The sequence below is a fragment of the Lepisosteus platostomus genome, chromosome 8 (genome assembly GCF_059453375.1).
Source record: "Lepisosteus platostomus isolate fLepPlt1 chromosome 8, fLepPlt1.hap1, whole genome shotgun sequence".
In the NCBI taxonomy this organism is placed as follows: Eukaryota; Metazoa; Chordata; class Actinopteri; order Semionotiformes; family Lepisosteidae; genus Lepisosteus; species Lepisosteus platostomus.
In genome coordinates this window covers 39,765,561-39,783,868 of record NC_142618.1, presented here as the reverse complement: position 1 = coordinate 39,783,868, position 18,308 = coordinate 39,765,561, and the positions used below count along the sequence as shown (strand labels likewise).

Below are 18,308 nucleotides of genomic sequence, written 5' to 3'. Positions count from 1 at the left end.
AAATGGTTAACATTTCTTTTAATGACTAGCCTTGTGAATTTTTTTTTTTACACAGAGTGAAATTCATATTTAAGTGTGGTAGATAAGACAATATTAATGCAGTGCAGAAACATGTTCATATTCATGTTTGAAGCCTCTGGTGCCTATTTCAAATGTTATTAAAGTCTTTTTTAGATAATTAAGCAGAAAATAATTTGGAAAATAATTTCTGATAACCTCATCTGTGGGTACATTGGAAAGAATTTGCTTTTCATAAACATTTTAAATTGCATATATTATATATATATACACTTTTCTGTATTTGTTTAAATATGGTTGCTGAAAGGTAATAATTTGAGTAATAAAAACATGCATAGGCTTAAAGGAGGTTTCTAGGGCAGGAAAAAAGAGAGTACATAGCAGAGACTTGAAATTCTGTAACCCTCTCCCCAGAGCAATTGAAAAAAACAACATAACCTTGGAATTTAGTTTGAGTCATCCATAGTGCTCATAAAAATTCTGTCCCTTTCTTTCAAATTTTCTTCTCTGAAATGTCATACTCCTAACATTAGTGTAAACACTGACAGGAATTCAGATCAGCTCTCTAATACTTGTGATGAACCTCAATAACATATTGATTGCTGCATCAGTTCATTTTCTCTGATTCTTCTTTTGAAATTCCACAACACCATAACCCACAGCTCTCTCAGACTGAATTTCCTTTATAAGGGAAAATGGACAGATCAGCAGGACAGCAAGGACTTTTCAAAGGACAAGCTAAACGTTTTTGAATGGTTTTGTACAATGACCCAAACAATATTAATGAAATTTCTCTCAAATTCCATCAGTGGAAATAAAGAGCATTTTTACAGTCTAGATGTTAAGAACTGTTCCTCCCTTTCAGTCTTGGGACAGCAACCATGTAACATAGAAATAAATATATATATATACTGTATATCTTCCCTTAGTTTTAGAATACGAAAACTAAATTAATAAATCATAACTGCAACAAATTCATAGAATTTCTAGCAACTCTTATAATTGCCATTAACAACGGCAAAAACCTTAATCAAAAGGGGATCCTTGCAGCGTATGTCCACTGTTAAAAGAAATATAGGATGATAATAATACATGCATTTCTGATGCCAGCTGCTACATCACCCTGCAAGCCCACTGTGATTAAGCAGGTCTGAGCCTGGTCGGTACCTGGATTGGAATCCTCTTGGGAAAGCTAGCGTTGCTGCTGTAAGACGTATTAGTGGGACTAGTAGAGCTCACCCTGCGGTCTGTGTGGGTTCTAAATGCCTCAGTATAGAGATGTAAAACTGTAAAAAAGCGCCATCCTTTGGATGTGACGTAAAACCAATGTCCTTACTCTCTGTGGTCATCAAAAATCCCAGGGTATTTCTCAAAAAGAGTAGGGATATTATCACAACAAGGCCAAATTGCACATTGGCATTTACCAATTATGGCCACCTAATAATCCCCATTTATAAATTTGCTCTATCACCTGTTCTCCTCCCCACTTTATATATTTGGTATTTTTGGTTATTTGGTCAAATAACTTGCACTCATTTATGCATCTGGGGTATTTAAATCAATCAAATGAAGTACTTTACTCAAGGCTTCAATCGCAGTGCCTCACCCAGGTCCTGATCCTACAATAACAAGTTCAGAGCCTTGACCACTACCCCACACACTGTAATTGTGTAATTGCTAATACTGTTTTATTTAAGGTTAATACACTGTTTCACTTCTGTCTTAATCCCTAAAGAAAACAATCATTTTTGCATTCCCACAGTTTTTCATTCTTTCAGTTTTAACCTAGTTACAGAATACTATGTCTCTTCCTACCAGTGTTTTCTCCTGCTGCAAAAAGGAGCATGAGGAGAAAATAAACTACAATGTAAGTTATGAGGCAATTTGGCCCATCTAGTTCATGGGCTTTCTAGTAACAAATTGATGTGAGGATCTCATTGTCACGGATGTCGGACAGGACGAACCGTGGAATGGCAGGAGAGCGAAAAGACCCTATGCTTAGCGGCGAGACGGGGGTTAGCCTGGGCTCAGCTGTTCAGGAAATGCCGTATAGAAACCTATGCCCTCAGGTAGTGGACATGGGCCTACCTGGTGCTAGGCGGGTCTTAGGACATCCGAACGTCAATGCTGAACCAAGGCAGAATGAGAGACCCGGAAATATATGTCCCCAGAGAGACAGAAACACCGGAAGGACAGCAAAGAACTGGAAATGAGAGACAGGACAGAGAAGGAGCGCCCTCTGGCTGCAGAGGGCGTGACACTCATCCAGTCATATTCTTGAAAGAAGGCAAGGTGTCCGTTTTGACGCCAAGGCTGGTGGTTGTTCCAGACGCCAACAACCCTTTGTGAAAAAGTGCATAATTTCTTTTCAAATGCACATTTCATTTGTGTCCTCTGGATCATACTTTATTATTTGTTCTGGAAATATCCATTCACTCGACAGTTGAGGAGTTTTAGTCTTCCATGTTAAGGATGAAAAGTTCTGGTTCTTTCTCATAGAACACTTTCTATGTTCTATGTTTGTATGGTTCTATGATCGACATTCCTTCAAGCCTGGGAAGACATTTAATGCCTTCTCTTGACTGCTAACAGACTATAAATATATTTTTTGTAATGTGGTGACAATTGTAACAGAATATCTCTAAATTAAAATGTATTACTTTTAACTACATATACTAATGAAGTAGTTCAGGTGGGTAGCTGTGTCAGCATGCGTAGGCTGCAATAGAACAAGTAATAGGTTTATTCCATGCTGAAAAGAGAAGAAAGAAAACACAATTTTTCAGCTGTGGAGCCTTCTTTGGGTGTAAGAAAGATAGGCCAGTCAGCAAAGATAATATAGCTTGGGAAATCAAAAGCCAGGAGAGAGGAGGAGGTGGGAGCAGGATAGAGGCAGAGTGGCCAATCAAGTGGTGCGAGGTCGAGAGAGGTGAGGAGAGGTATGAAACGAAACGAAACGAAACGAGAGAAGTACAAGAAAACAAGTCTGTCATTGAGAGAAGAGGGAAGGTGTGAACCAAGTTTCAGGATAATTTTGGTTTCTGATGTCTTTCTGGTAGGAGTTAAGAAACCCTACTTTGAGAACACATATGAAGAGATCAGTATGATCATGGCCATCAGAAGTGAAATGAGAAACTATGTTCTTGGAGAAATCTTTCATCCTCACAGCCCTAACATGTTCTCTGAAGCGGTCTCTGAGTCTCCTAATATATATCCTTCACATATCATATATGTACATTTATTCATATATATCATATATGTATGTATATTCATATACTGTACGTGTTGACACTCCTGATCGTGCCGATTACATTTTTATTTTGTCCATGCAGCTTGACATGCAGCTCAAGTCTGTGAGGAATGATAAATCCAGAAGCCACTGGTCATCCTCTAATTGGCATATTCACCATGTTTAGATGACTTGAGAAACTCTTTGATTTCAGGCATAAGCTGTCTGAACCTTGCCAAAAATGTTTGTTTTTGAAATCTCCAAACAGCAAGTCAGAAGCCTCAGCAAACTCTTTTTTATTTCTCGATCCCTTAAGGACGTCTTGTGTTTAGCCAGGACGTGGCTCACACGGATCGATGCGATGATTACCGCTTTCCCTCTTGTATTAGGCCTCGTGAAAACCGACTGCTGCTAGTTGAGATTTTAATTTTTGTAACTCACTTTTAGCGGGAAAGTCTGCATCATACGTTTTTTATGTAGTTTTGAAATTTCGTTCTATATTTCACATAGACACTAGCTTTTCAGATTTGAAAGTACAAAAAAAAATCATACTCCCATTCCTTGTGGTAACGGTAAGTTTTCGGATTCTTTACTTCATTATTTTCGCTCAAACAGTACAACTCAAATAAGCTATCAAACTTATCAAACTGATTGCTTATCAAACAATTTGTCACGGCCAGTCTGTTTCACTCCACTATGCACTGTAGCAAATGTGGGGTTTGTGCGGCAATAACCAAGAGAACGTTCTTGGGCAGCACACACAACACTCCAAGCCAGCGCTCAGGGAAGAGACTCTTACAACCCATTCGACAAGGGTTAAACACACACAAGGGCAGTCAAATGTATGGCATTATATGCACAGATCTGAATGATTTTTTAGGCTATTGAAAAAAGTAAATAGTCTAATAGCCCATTTATTTTTTTGCCAAACATTCTTGCGATTTATCAACTGGCAAGCACTCCAGTCAATCGCGATCAACTGGTTGGGCACCCCTGCTTTACTGTACATATACTAATGTTGGTTTTGCCTTGATATTGCATTGCCACGTTATCCAGAGGAAAACAATGAAGTGTGAACGTATTTTATGTACTGTAGGCTTTTCAAGCTCAGTGTTTCCCATTTTATATTTGTAGTAACATGCAACACTCTGCACTTGTCCACATTAAATGTCATGCTTCAACTGGTTGCTCAGACTTGAATTTTAGTATTTTTGAAGTTGGATTGCTTCTTCCAAAGGGTTTGGTAATCCTCCTTTTTTTGGTATCATCTGTGAACAGGACTAGTTTGCTGACTTTATCAGAATATATAGCAGATCGCTGATACAAATTAAGAAGGGCAGTGGTCCTAACACAAATCCCTGTAGTACTCTACTAATTATATAACTCCAGTTTTAGCATTCAACCCTTATCAGTACTTTTTGTTTTATATCAATTTACAAGCTAACTAAGAATTAAAGGATGATCTGGGGTGTATTACGTTATATTGGTGTCACCAGTTTGTATGAGACTGGTATTTGCAAAACCTGGGAAGATGTTACGGTAGCTGATCAGTCCTATGTTTTCCACGGTGGAGACTAACCATTTTCCATTAACCAAATGCTGACTGATAAGACCAATGTGGAATCCATAGACATTTTTTGGCAGGTTGTGCACAATTCGGTCATGGTGTTCTCTTTTCGATGTCCTCCCTGACCCGCGACCCTGAATTGGATAAAGGGTTTAGAAAATAGACGGATGGGTCTCGATGACTGCAAAGAGCATAAAAGCACATAAGGTGTTCAATTAGGTTAATGCCATTAAAAAAATGTAATATTATTGTGAGATGGAATCACTAACGAAGAAACCCCGCTGGTCTGCCATTGTTCTCTGATTAGTGCTTAGTAAATTCTAAAGACAAGGAGAAATTGCATTTCAGTGAAAAATGATTTGATAAAATAGTAATATTTTATTACACTGTAAGAAATAAAATACAACATAAGAATTTAAATTTCAAATATAAAATGTATACTTCAAATTTCAATTCAAATCTAAAAATATGCAAAGAATGAGTTACACACTTGCACACAAAAAAACAGGTATAATATCAGACTGCAAAACGGGTCCCTTTCTTTGCTGTATTTTCATCTTCAAAATGTACAGTAATTGTTTTTTTTTCCCAGCCAATGCAAGCAGAAATCTACCATTCAAAAATATAATTTAGAATGGTAACCAAAATCACTCACTTGTGCAATGGGTGATAAATTAGGAAGATATAAAAACGACAGATTGCCAGGGCGACCAGTATCATTCTGTGTTCCCAACACCTAAGCAGCCCCAACAGAGAAAACCACGAGAATATTTTTCACTGTTTGCAGCACTGACAGCCTGCCCCTGCTTCTGTTTCATGCTTCATATGTAGCATTATGGACAACAGTCATAAATCTGTTTCCTGGCATTTTATAAATTGCTCTATCTCTGCAATTTTTTTTCTACATCTTTAAAAAGAGAATATTGTCATACAGTACCTGTTTTAATATAAATGTTGGAGACAACAATTCCTATATTCATTCTTTTTTAAAGATTTTTTATATTTTTGTTTTATTATTTGTTTTCTATATTTGAAATTCTAAACCTGCTGTTGCTACTCAACTGGGGTTATCACAGCTCTCTTATCCACATGTGGAGGAGGAATAACTAAGTACTTGTTTTACACACTGTGTAAAAGTGGGGGGTTACAGGGGGGTTAGTGTCATTTGGCGCGGTTAATGCAGCTCTTACTGACTTTCTGTCTTGCTCAGGGGCTGCTCTGTGGCACCCAAACGGTCCTAGAGGTCACTGATGCACAGAGGCCAAGAATGCCCGGGGTGGCTCACGCCCACTCTAGAGGAGCAGCACTCAGACAGATGCGTGCCTGGACACAGCTTGCTGAATGCATAGCTCAGTTTGTTTGGTGATGTCTGGGTAGTAGGATTGAACCTGCTTTCTGAATGTGTGCTTCTTCTGTTTGAGCTACTGTATGCAGGAGCCCGTTATTTACCTGCCATTCATACCACAAAACTGGTTTTGGGGTAATTCTAACAGCTGACCAGTGTAGCTGACAGATTTTATAAAATAGTGTCCTCTAATTCTGTTACACATATAGATTTTTAATGTGTTTTTAATATGATCCTTCCATCCATCTGTTCTAGCCTATCCCAGCAAACAACAGGTGCAAGACAGGATACACCAAGGATGAGACAGCAGTCCATTGCAGAAACACACACACTCACAACAGGGTCAGTTTTCCCAGAAGCCAAATAACCTATTATAATGCTTTTGGACTGTGGAAGCAAACAGGAGTACCTGGTACCTGGTACCTGGATTAAACCCACACACATACAGTGACAACATACAAACTCCACTCAGATAGCACCCCAAGTCTGGAATTGAACCCAGTGCCCCAGCATTGCAAGGTAGCAATGCTGCCCACTCCACCACTGTGCCGCCCCTTTTTAATATGTTTTACTAAAATTTCTTTCATACATGACTCCTCAATGAACCATCTAATAAAAACCTACATCTGAAGACCAGCGTAGCTGTAAGGGTAGCTGGTTGTGACAGAGCTTGACTGTGCTCAGCAGTTTTCACAGGTGTGAGTTTGATAGGTCCTGCCAGGATTGGGTTGAATGAGTCTTGGCTTGCAGATCTTCCACTTAAAGAACTGACATTCGGACTGAATTAAGAAGTGGGTAATTAGCCCATTGTCACCTGGGAAGGAATTCTGTATTTTTGAATATGCGAGAGAAAAGAAACAAATTGGAAGCAATCTTTGAGGATAGCCATATAGGATTTTTGGCTCCCTGATGTCAGTGCAGGTTGGAAACCTGGGATAGTGAGTGGTAACCCTGAATGAAGACATAAAAGCAGAAAATAACATTTATGTAATACGTACAATGGAAAGCTGGGGACAGTGAAGTTAGAATGCAAGACCATTTTGTTTTGTTAAAAAATATCAGTTAACATTACTGTATCTATACAAATATATGCTGTCTGTATACAGTACATTACATTAGTGACTCATCTTGTGTGGAGAGAATACTGGTGTATCATCATAAACTAATTAACTAATTAACTCAATATCCAGTTCCAAAAATGGATGTTTTCTGTGCAAAAAAACCCAGCAAATATCTTTTGTCCCAAATCTGCCTGCCCCAGTTTCTCTCGGGACCTCTTGTCCTACTTTCACCATTTACTCAAGCTTCATGTACAGTACAGCACGATTTATTTTCTCTTTTCAACAGATGTTCGCAGAAGGACAATCTATGAGTATCACCGCGTGGAGCTTCCCAAGACAAAAATCACAAACCTCTCTGCCGTCGAGATGTTGCCCCTTCCCAGTAAGTTCGTATGGGATGTTTTCAGAGCATAGTTTAGCCAGACAGCAGCAGCTTATGGAAGTGGCTGTTTCATGAAATTAAGTTGAATCAGTATTATTAGTTTCCAAATTATTTGCCACACCAATGCTCTTATTCCAGTGCCAAACGATCATTTACATTTAATATGAAATTCTTCTTTGCTTTCCCCCTCAGCGTGCCTCCAGTTCACAAGCTGCGGCCCTTGTGTCACATCAGAAATTGGCTTCAACTGTACCTGGTGTAACAAGCTCCAAAGGTAAAGGTTTAAAGCGACAGGTTATATATGCATTTCTTACATTTTCTTTCAGGTGTACTCATAATGTATTGCATGTAGACACACTCTGTTTTTTTGTTTTCCTTCCCATCAGAATAATAACCTACAACTATTAAATCTGCCTTGAGGTATAATTCAAACTACAGTACCATGTACAGTATGGTCTTCATATCTGCAAATGTAACATTCGTAAGTTTGCTTATTTGCGGTTCAGTCTGGCTGACGAGGTCTCGTACGGAAGAAGAGCACAGTGGGATAAGCCGACAGAAGACACAACTTGCAGATTGACTACAACTGATTGACTGTCATTTTCAAATTAGCAACGGAACAGACTAGAATCATGAAATGAATCTAGCTAGTGAATGAGCTTCTCCCTGCCCCCTGACCATGTACCTGCAACCCAGCATCTGCATCTCAGCGTGGTCTTGTGTGCACGCTTCATGTTTATTTTAACTGATTACTTTAAATTTGCAATTACTGTTGTTTCTTTTAGTTGATCAATGCTATTAACATTAACTGAAAGCCAGTACATTAGTACTTTAATTATCTTATAAGCAAGGGTTACTTATATATTTTATAACCTTATATAACTTTTATCTTAAAACCATGCTGTATTGCAGTACATTATGTGATGGTATAGGTGTGCATTTGGTAATATTTTAAATTTTGCTATTCACTATCGTTCTCTGCACTGAACCCTCACAAATGTCAAAACTCTACTGTAATAATAGCATAATTGTGTAGTCAGTAGTTCTGAGTACAAGTAGTGATAGAATTTCCAGCATTGTATATTTAATATTTCAAGAACCATGTATCCATGCTTATTAAACATACAATCACTGTAGCAAGCAGTAAATTAGTGGACCTTGCAAGTTTATGGATTTAAAATACAGTGTGACAACATAGATATCTATAGCTGTCAGTTTGTCTATAACTAGGGAGGAGTGTAACATAGTTGTGTGCACATCCTTGACAATAACTAAGTGAAAGTTTTCTTTAAGTACTATAAGAGACCATTATGCCGGCTAATATGTTCAGGTGCACTTTTTGTTTCTTTGTTGAGTTGGGAAAGATGGTCTTGTTTGAGTTCTACTGTTGTAAGAAATCTTCAGATAAAAGCTGTGTGGACTGTCTTGTTTTTGTGTTACGACTGACTAGGAGAGATATGGCTTTTGAAAGTAAGCTGTTTGAACAACTGGCTCTATTATAAAACTGCCCATTTGTTAATCCTTACTGAACCCCAAAAGCTCTATTCATCCTTCTCAACTCTAGACATAGAGTCCAACATTTATTTTCTCTTTGGCACAAAGCAAACAATAAGACTGATTTTGAACAAGACATTGTTTTACTTGTTATCTATTATTCAAAGCATTGTGGATTTTATTTCCGAAATGAAAGATTTAGAAGACCGTGGAATGTTATCACTAGACTTTTTCATTTTCTTCAAACAGTACCTATAGAAAAACAAACAGGCGTATGTGAACTGTCTCTCTTATGACAGGACTATGGTATTTGAAAGATTAATTCAAGTTTTTGTGATTTCATTTTCATCTTTGAAAAGTTTCCATCAGGATTAACTTCCACAGGAAATTTGTTTAATAGAAATTTGATGCTTTCATTTTAAAGCAGATAGAATACATACAAAAGTAAAGCTGAAAATTACTATGGATAGACTGAAATTAAGAAATACCATATTAGAAGGAATCGCAATGTTTAGGTACAGTAAATCAGAGGAAAGTTTCTGACTATGAAGCTTGTCATGGCATCCATTTCCTATACATGCAGAGTTCAGTGCATTTTAAATTAAGGAGAGTCTATGAACAGCAGCAGCAGTACCTGTGTCAAGGTTAGTGGTTTTCTAAAAAATAATATAATAATTATTGACAATATTATAATGAACAATAAATAAATCGGATTCCAAAAAGATTAACTACAGAATATCTTCTTTTTTTTGTTTTAGCTTAATTGGGCAAATATAAAGTCAAATCAGTCAGGATCTCTGAGTTTATCAAGTGTCAAAAACATTTCGCATAACAAAACCGTGAAAGAAGCAGACCTTAAATTTAGATCGGATATCTCCGTAGGTATCCGAACAGTTCAATGAAATAAGCTGCAATACAGTCAGGCAGACAGATTTTAAATTCTTCAAGCAAAATTAGCTCTTTAAGGTTTGTCAAAATCAGATTATTTGCAAGTAGTGCTTGACTTTTGATTTTTGACACAAGGTTTGATTGTTTTTATCATTTCAAAACTTTGGATGCTATGCCTCAGGGCCTCATCTTGACATGCATGTGTAAAGTAGAGTTAACAGCTTCTGTTTTAAAAGGTTTGGAATTTGTGTTAAGATTTGTATCTGTTGTAACTGTTAATACAATGATGAATATAATTGAAGTTATACTGTTTAAAGTTTAAGCTTTTAAAGTCATACAATGTCTACGTTAGGCAGGGACATGGTGCTGTTTCTTATTTTTGATTTTCTTACCAATTTCACCTTGCCGTAACTATAGAGAGGATGTAGTATATTTGGGGGCCTGTTCAGGATCTTTGATCTGTTTTGTGGAGCTGATATTTTATCTGGGTTCACGCATGCTGCACTTGGCGTTGTTTTAGTTTGTGGTGGTCCTTTGTATTACACGTATTACGGTAATACAGTTTGTATTACGGGTAATTGTGGTGTCCATCATGGCTTTCAGTTTAGATTACTTTATTCTGTACCCGACTTTGGAGCAGTTTGAGAAATGTTGCCAGAGAGATGTTTAATCAATAGCGGGTTTTAGTCTCTCGGCTTACTGGGGGCCTATCAGATGTTAAATTAAGGAAGGAGCCGCTTATAACAGCAAGGTGATTTTCTGCTCAATTAAATGAGAGCTACAGTACAATTAGAACGATTTTAAATGCTTTAAGCGACTTTAACTGTTTGTCAAATTCACCTACTGTACTTTGTGCAGTACACGACTTCTGTAAAGATTTCTCTCGTTCAAACTCATCAAAGGTTTATTTTTTATAATTCCGAAACTTGGACAATATGCCTCAGGGTCTCATTCATAGTATAATAAAGAAAAACCCTCCACCCCATCCCGCCAGGTCTCACTTCCTGCTGTTCCAAACATGTGAATCCTATGAAGTCAGATCCACAGATATGCCAAAACAGTAGCGTACACGGCAATGATCAGCAGTGTGTTCGTATACTGTGTAAATATACTGTATATACAGTATGATACCGTATGGTTTCAAAGCCACTACAGTACAGTATGTGTGAAATATTTTTATTAATAAAAATTTTAAGTTAAATTTTTCATTGCTGAAATTTGTATTAAGGCAAAATATCGATTTTCTTAATGCGGATGTAAATCTGAAAGAGGCACATCGCGTTCGCAACAAGCTATAATAATAAACTATTTTTTTGCATCCAGCTATGTAAAAAATATAGCCAAAAGGATCGCTTTAAAGGTAATTCTAAGCTGAAAAGACAAGACTTCTCTATAACTCTTTAGTTTACAGCTTGTCCATGGTCATTCATTATTATTATTATTAATAATATATTCCTTATTGCATTTAAATTGGAACGTTTTTCAAATATAAAAAGAGACAATACACAACGTGTCTCCTCTATAACTGTTCAGTTTACAGAACAATTCCTGCAGAGCCACACAACATTGTCAGAACATAGTAAACAACAGTCACTGGCTCACTTAAAGATGTAACACGTCTGTCTTCACTGTCATGGTACGGCTTGAACATATTGATAAGCTGTTCTCCAGTTAATCGCAATTGTAAAAATAACCCTTCTTTCATCCTTTGTTTAACTTAAAGAATTCTGTGAAGAAATCCTTAAACACAAAACCATTACTTATAATAATTCATTCTGATACACACACTCTGAGAGTGTGAGAGCATTTAGACGGACTGCGAACATTGGGCCATAATACACCTCTCACACACGTAAAATGCTCTCACACTCTTCATTTAACCTCTCACATAGACACACAAAAAGCTCTCACATTCATTAGTTTTACCTTTCACATACACATAAAATTCACTCATGTTCAATAGTTTTACCTCTCACGTTTACATTGCAAAGAAGTGTTTTATGTATATGTGTGAGGTAAAACTAGTAAATGTGAGAGCATTTTATGTGTATGTGTGTGGTAAAACTAATGAATGTGAGAGCATTTAGTGTGTAGTGTATGTAAGAGGTAAAACTATTGAATGTGAGAGTGTTTTATGCGTATGTGCGAGGTAAAACTAGTGAATGTGAGAGGGTTTTCTGTGTACGTGAGAGCATCGTGTGTGTATGCGAGAGGTAAAATGGAGAGTGTGAGAGCATTTTATATGAATGTGAGAGGTAAAATGGAGAATTTGAGAGCCTTTTGTGTGTTTGAGAGGTGAAGTTTAAATAATGGCCTAAACGGCACCTCATATATTACGTTATACTATTGTTTTTATTTTCCACTACCAAAATTTACCTTTGGATTTTCTCTATGTGGATGTAAACCTGAAAGAGGCACATCGGGTTCACAAGCTACAGTATAATAATAAACTCTTTTTTATATATCCAACTGAGCAATCTTGCTTTTATAAAATATACCTACATTTTAATTAGTTTAATATTTAACATGCTGAAGTACACAGTTAAAAATTGATAAAAGTCTAAACAGTATACAACTTAAATTCTATAGTTGGAAAAAGATAGTCCCTCAGTATTGACTGGGATTCGAAACCTTGTGTTTTCTGGGAACAGCCCAAACTCTCCACATGCCACATTAAGCTTTCACTGCCCTACCTGGTGGTTTACAAAGTAGTGCAGTCTCTTGAGTATTTTTAAAAAGCTTCGGTACTCTGCAGCACCTGAACTGTAAAGTACTGCAGTATCCCCCGATCATTCTGAAGGGCTGGATCTGTATATTGGATAAAGCAGTTAGAAAATTGATGGATGGATGTTTGCATAGACTAAACAAGACACCTGCTTAATGTATATCATATTTAAAAAGAATTTTAATTGATAGACCGTGTCTATCATAGACAGACCAGACAGTCTGATGCTGTATTTGCAACCTGTTTGTGGAATAGATTGAAACAGATTGGAAGAACTACACTAAATCTTACTGTACCCCTTTGATTTTTTACCTCATGATTTCAGGATGAGAAAGTGAAAGAGCTAAAATATCAATATACTGTAAGTAAATCCTGCATAAGGGGAAGACAGTAAGTCTCTCATATACATAAGTATCTTGTCTGCATTTGTTTTATGCATACCTTATCAGTTTGTTTTTGAGTATTTAAATAGAAAATAAAATTTGTATTTTTGATGTTCTTATCATTCTTATTAATCACATGATCACATATACAAATTGTTTCATTGTAAAGCAAAAATAATTTTTCACCTTACCATCCCAGTATTTATGGAAGGCACTATTCTGTTGCAAATAACACGACTGGGCCAGTTCTGTTGATGGGAGGGAAAAAAGCAAAATAATCTAAGATCGTGTTCCTAATGTTTTAAACATATTTCTGATTTCCAGCAACTTTTTCTATTTTGAAAAAATGCCCAGAAATTTAGCAAATTCATTCCCTTTCCAAAAATTTCCATTTGTTATTTTGTTATTCTAAAATAAAGTATACTCCATGGGACAATTCCTGATCTGGAGGTTGTTTCATTAAAAGTGCAGTGTGTACACTTTTCTCTCCTATAGAATTTTGAAAGGCCTTCAAATTCAAGTTCTAACCGGATATCCTGTTGTTTAATTAAAACTAACAAACAAAAGATACTCTGCCAAGAGCCTTACATCAGATTGCAATATTCTAGTTATACACAGTGTTTTCAAGAGCTCAAGATCTACATGTTTAAGTAGAAATAAAACCTGTATTTCAGGAGACATTTACAGGAATGCTGTATAAGCAGTTGGTAGAGGAGTGCTTGTGGGACCACCACTTCACGTTGCTTTATTAGTCTGACCTCTGGCTTTTTGATTCTTGGAAGGCAACACAGCTGTGTCTCCATGTGAGCTGATATTTTCCATTAACTGCAGACTGGAGAAACTATATTACCACATGAAAATATGAAAATGGTATCATGGCAAGGTTTCAGCTAACTGAGAAAAAAGCAATCTATTTCATGTAATATAAAAATGATCTTTTATAATATTGCTTGGCAGTATGTACTGTATGGAACATATTAATTATTTATTTTTTAACATGCTGAGAATGGTAAGCTTGTCTTTAGTAATTGTGGAGCTTAGTGTGTAAGAAACTGTCTTAAATGGCCACAAAGAGAAAAAAGAAGATATAATAAACACATGAGCGGTGTGTCACGCAGGGGATAATTTAGGTAAAGCACCAGCTTCATCTCTAGAGATGGGAGGAAAGAATCTGCATAAACTGTAGGAATTTAGTTTGGCTTACTGAGCAGACAGCTTCATCTGTGAAGAAGCAAAACATTTGGAGACATTAGTAATTGGAGCAGCTCATAACAGTCTTTCACTCTATTCTGTTTCCATTACAATAACAAAACAATCTCCCAGACTTGGCCAGCACTAATTGCTGAGTGACTTGGTAAGACTTTTCTATCTAACCAATGTGATAGATAATGTTAGAAGACTTCACTGTTGACACAGAATTGGGAATTTTGTATGTGTCACTCTGTGTTTTTTATATTTGACTTATTAAAATCACAGAGATAGAGTATTTTGCAGCTAAAATATGTTACATTAGTGCAGACACAAATTAAAAACAGGGCTATCTTAATCCATCTGTCCATTATAAGTAAGATCTGGTGAGGGCTGTGGTAAATTGATGTCAAGCCCAAAAGCACAAAGCTGAAATATTACAGGGGTGTGAGTATTTTTAGACCAGCTTAATTTTTTATGAAAGCAGACTATCATCAAAATTTCTCCTTTTCAAAGCTTTTCTAAAGCTCTCATAGTTCCTCAGTGCAAATTTAATATACAAATACAACAGCTTCGTTAATACACAATACTCTTCTCTTGGCAATGTGGTAATTTTTCTTTATTACATTTTCAGTCACTTGTATCAAAAATTACACTTACATTTCAGACATACAGTACATACTAACAGGTATTGAAAACATAACAAATTCTATTGATAAACAGAAGTTCAGGAGAACATAAAAATTCTGTTGGTTGCTCTTAAATATTTGCTGCCCACAACTCTATGTATAGATTTTATAGCATTTGGAATTTCAGGCTTGTTGGAGACAGGAGAATGTCTCTCGCACTCAACATTGCAAGTCCTTACCTTTGACCATATACCTCCATCGAGCCAGGACGGGAGTCATTTATTTACCTTATCTCAAGCAAGCAGCCCTTCAACCTCAACCTCTCTATGCAAAAACAGACTCCACATACTTGCTGTGATGAGGATTGCTCTTTAATTCCACTTCTCCTAATGCTGTCAACCATCCCTCACTCATCAGAACAACCCAAGCTTATTCATCCCCCACATTCTCCCATCTTTCTCGCACTATGCCCGCTTGCTTAACTCTTCATCCCCCCCTTTGCCATTTGTCCAGTCTAAGTCAAGTGTCCAATCCACCCCTAGTCCTGCTTTTTGCTGTCCCCCCAGTCACTGATGTCCCCTGTACCCTGAAGGTACAAGTGCGTGGCATTAGTCCGCACTGGGACAACGTTACTCATTCACAACTCTCGCCATCGCTGGTGCCCACTCCCCAGGTGTGGCTGCTACACAGCAACAGGTTTCTTCCCTGCTTCCCCCATTCCATTGGCACCCAACTGATGAGGTGTTTGCCCGCAACACTTACTCCTCCCCACACTTGTAACTGTAATGTAACAATGTAACTGATATTTCTTCTTTTTTGCGGATTCTGTATGGAATCCATTCTCTTTTATTCACTTTTGGCAAACTTCAGCAAGCAGTTACTTTACCAATTCCTATCCTACTTCCATCTCAGTTCAGTTCATTTCAAGATACTGTTTCAGGGTCACCACAGTGTCTCCTGCTACCCACCACACAGAGTTCCAGTCTTACTCCAGTTTGTGTTTGGTGGCTGTAATCCCACATGTTCACTGATTTGCATTCCTGCACCTGTATCATATGTTTCTCATTCTCTTCAGTCTCCATCCATGATCCTCTAAAACATTGCGCATATGTACAATGTAAAGATTCAAGTAGTCACAATGCATTTAATCAAAGTTTTGATATATGTTTATATCATATGGAAAGGCATTTTCTGAGAGATTAACAGCGACCCACAGATTAGTATTTTTTCTGGTGGACTTTTTATATTATGATTACTGCTCTGGTCAATATGAGGTTTTGCCATAAATGTTATGTTTAGGAGACAGACACTCTTGCATATGTACAGTATTTAGAACCCACATAAATATATCTATACATACTGTAGTAAAATAGTATTTTTAACAATGAATATCCCCCATTTCCACTGGTTCTGAATTGCCAAAATCAGGTGTCTGCCTGTCTTCCTCAGCAAAGCTTAACCAAATTTAGAATTAAATCTTTTACACACATACAGTAGATCAAACTCTACACATGACAAAATTAAACAAGCTTGTGCTACAGTAGCTTCATATTTGAAAATCTGTGTTTTGGGAATCCTTCTGGGGATTGGTGACAGCTCTGACCTTCAGGTGAGTTAACACTAAACACTTAAGTATTAAGTATGCTAGCCAGCCGTCATAATACCCTGCAACTCACAACTGGCAACCCACTGAAGCTAAGCAGGTGTGAGCATGGTCAGAACCTGGATGCTGCTGGAAGAAGTGTTAGTGGGGTCAGCAGGTGACACTCACCCTGTGGTCCATGTGGGTCCTAATGCCCCAGTATAGTGACAGGGACACAACACTGTAAAAAGGCGCCGTCCTTCAGATGAGACGTAAACGCGAGGTCCTGGCTCTCTGTGGTCATTAAAGGTCCCAGGGCGTTTTTCAAAAAGAGAAGGGGTGTTACCCCAGCATCCTGGCCAAATTTCCCACTGGCCCTTACCAATCATCCCCATCTATGCATTGGCTACATCACTCTGTTCTCCTCCCCACTGATAGCTGATGTGTGGTGAGCGTTCTGCTGCACTATCGCTGCTGCCGCATCATCCAGGTGGATGCTGCATATTGGTGGAGGGGAGTCCCCATTACCTGCAAAGTGCTTTGAGTGGAGTGTCCAGAAAAACGTGATATAAGTGTAAGCAATTATTATTATTATTATTAATTATCCCTTTATATTGCCAGTTTATTTTGTCCTAATTGGAATATGACAGGACTCCTGAAATGTGCATTGGAACCAATAACATTTCTTTAAGTTTTGCCTTTCACTAGAGGTTTGGCCATGGATTTCTGTGACCTGTACACAAATGGGATTGGGATAAATTTGATTTAATTTAGAAGCGAACCCACAGTTCTTTTTTTGTTCCAGCAGTTCCAAATGTAGGTAACAAAAAGGGCTCATTAAGATAATTCCTTTTGGTCTTATTTTTCAGCATGGTATATAATTGATGCTAATTCAAGTAGGTAGCTGCATCAGCATGCATAGGCTGCAAAGGAACGAGTAAAGGTTTATTCCGTGCGGAAAAAAAACACAACGTTTTGACTGTGGAGCCTTCTTCAGGTGACAAAACGTTGGTCTCTTTTCTTTTCTTTTCAGCATGGAATATACCTTTACTTGTTCCTATAATTGACACTGTTTGGCTTTATCAGAGGTTCATCTTCAATAGATCTTTATCAGAGATTTCTAAACTTGCTAAAGTATTTTTAAAAGGTTTATAATTCACATTACGTGGTGTTTAAAGTACAATAAACACCCAATTCCTTGTGCAATTTATTGTTTTGATCAGATAGTCTTGAAGATGGTAATCTTCAGAAAACACATAGTCTATCGGTCACTGGACTTCACTGGTCATTTCAATGACAAATTCATGACAGTCCAAACAGTGAAATTAGGTCAGAGAAAAGCACTGTGGATTTCCCATGAAAAGCCAAAGCTCTAATGTTTTTGTAAAATATATTTATTAAAAGTTATATTATCAAATAGATAAACTATACAATTTTACAGATAATTACAGGATTCTGCTGAACCATGGTATGAATCTAAAATGGGAATGGATATTCATTAATTCAGACAGGTGGTTACAGTAAACTATTATTGTTGTGTTTTAGCATATACTGTAGGTGGCTGACTAAATCCTAAAACACAACTCTATTAGTACTATGGTGAAGAAAGAGAGCTAGAGAGAGAATCTAAAAGAAGGTTACCACTCCTCTGCTGTTGTGCCTCTTTGCTGTATGACCTCTGATACTAGGTCATGGGACCCAGCTATGCCAATATTTTTGTTGGTCGGGTAGAAGAACACTTCTTCACTTCCTATTCTAACTTTGTCCCTGTCCTCTACAAACAATAAATTGATGACTGCGTCAGTGCTGCCACATGC

General features: G+C 37.3%; 1 protein-coding gene across 1 annotated transcript in view; it reads left to right on the top strand.

Moving 5' to 3' along the window:
* The window catches only part of plxdc2a (plexin domain containing 2a), a 217,247-nt gene that overhangs the window by 159,885 nt on the left and 39,054 nt on the right, over positions 1 to 18,308 (top strand). Inside the window, exons 8-9 of the mRNA XM_088643400.1 lie at positions 7,507 to 7,602; positions 7,795 to 7,876. Of these exons, the coding sequence (XP_088499526.1) occupies positions 7,507 to 7,602; positions 7,795 to 7,876 (178 nt within the window). The remainder of the gene's footprint in view (positions 1 to 7,506; positions 7,603 to 7,794; positions 7,877 to 18,308) is intronic.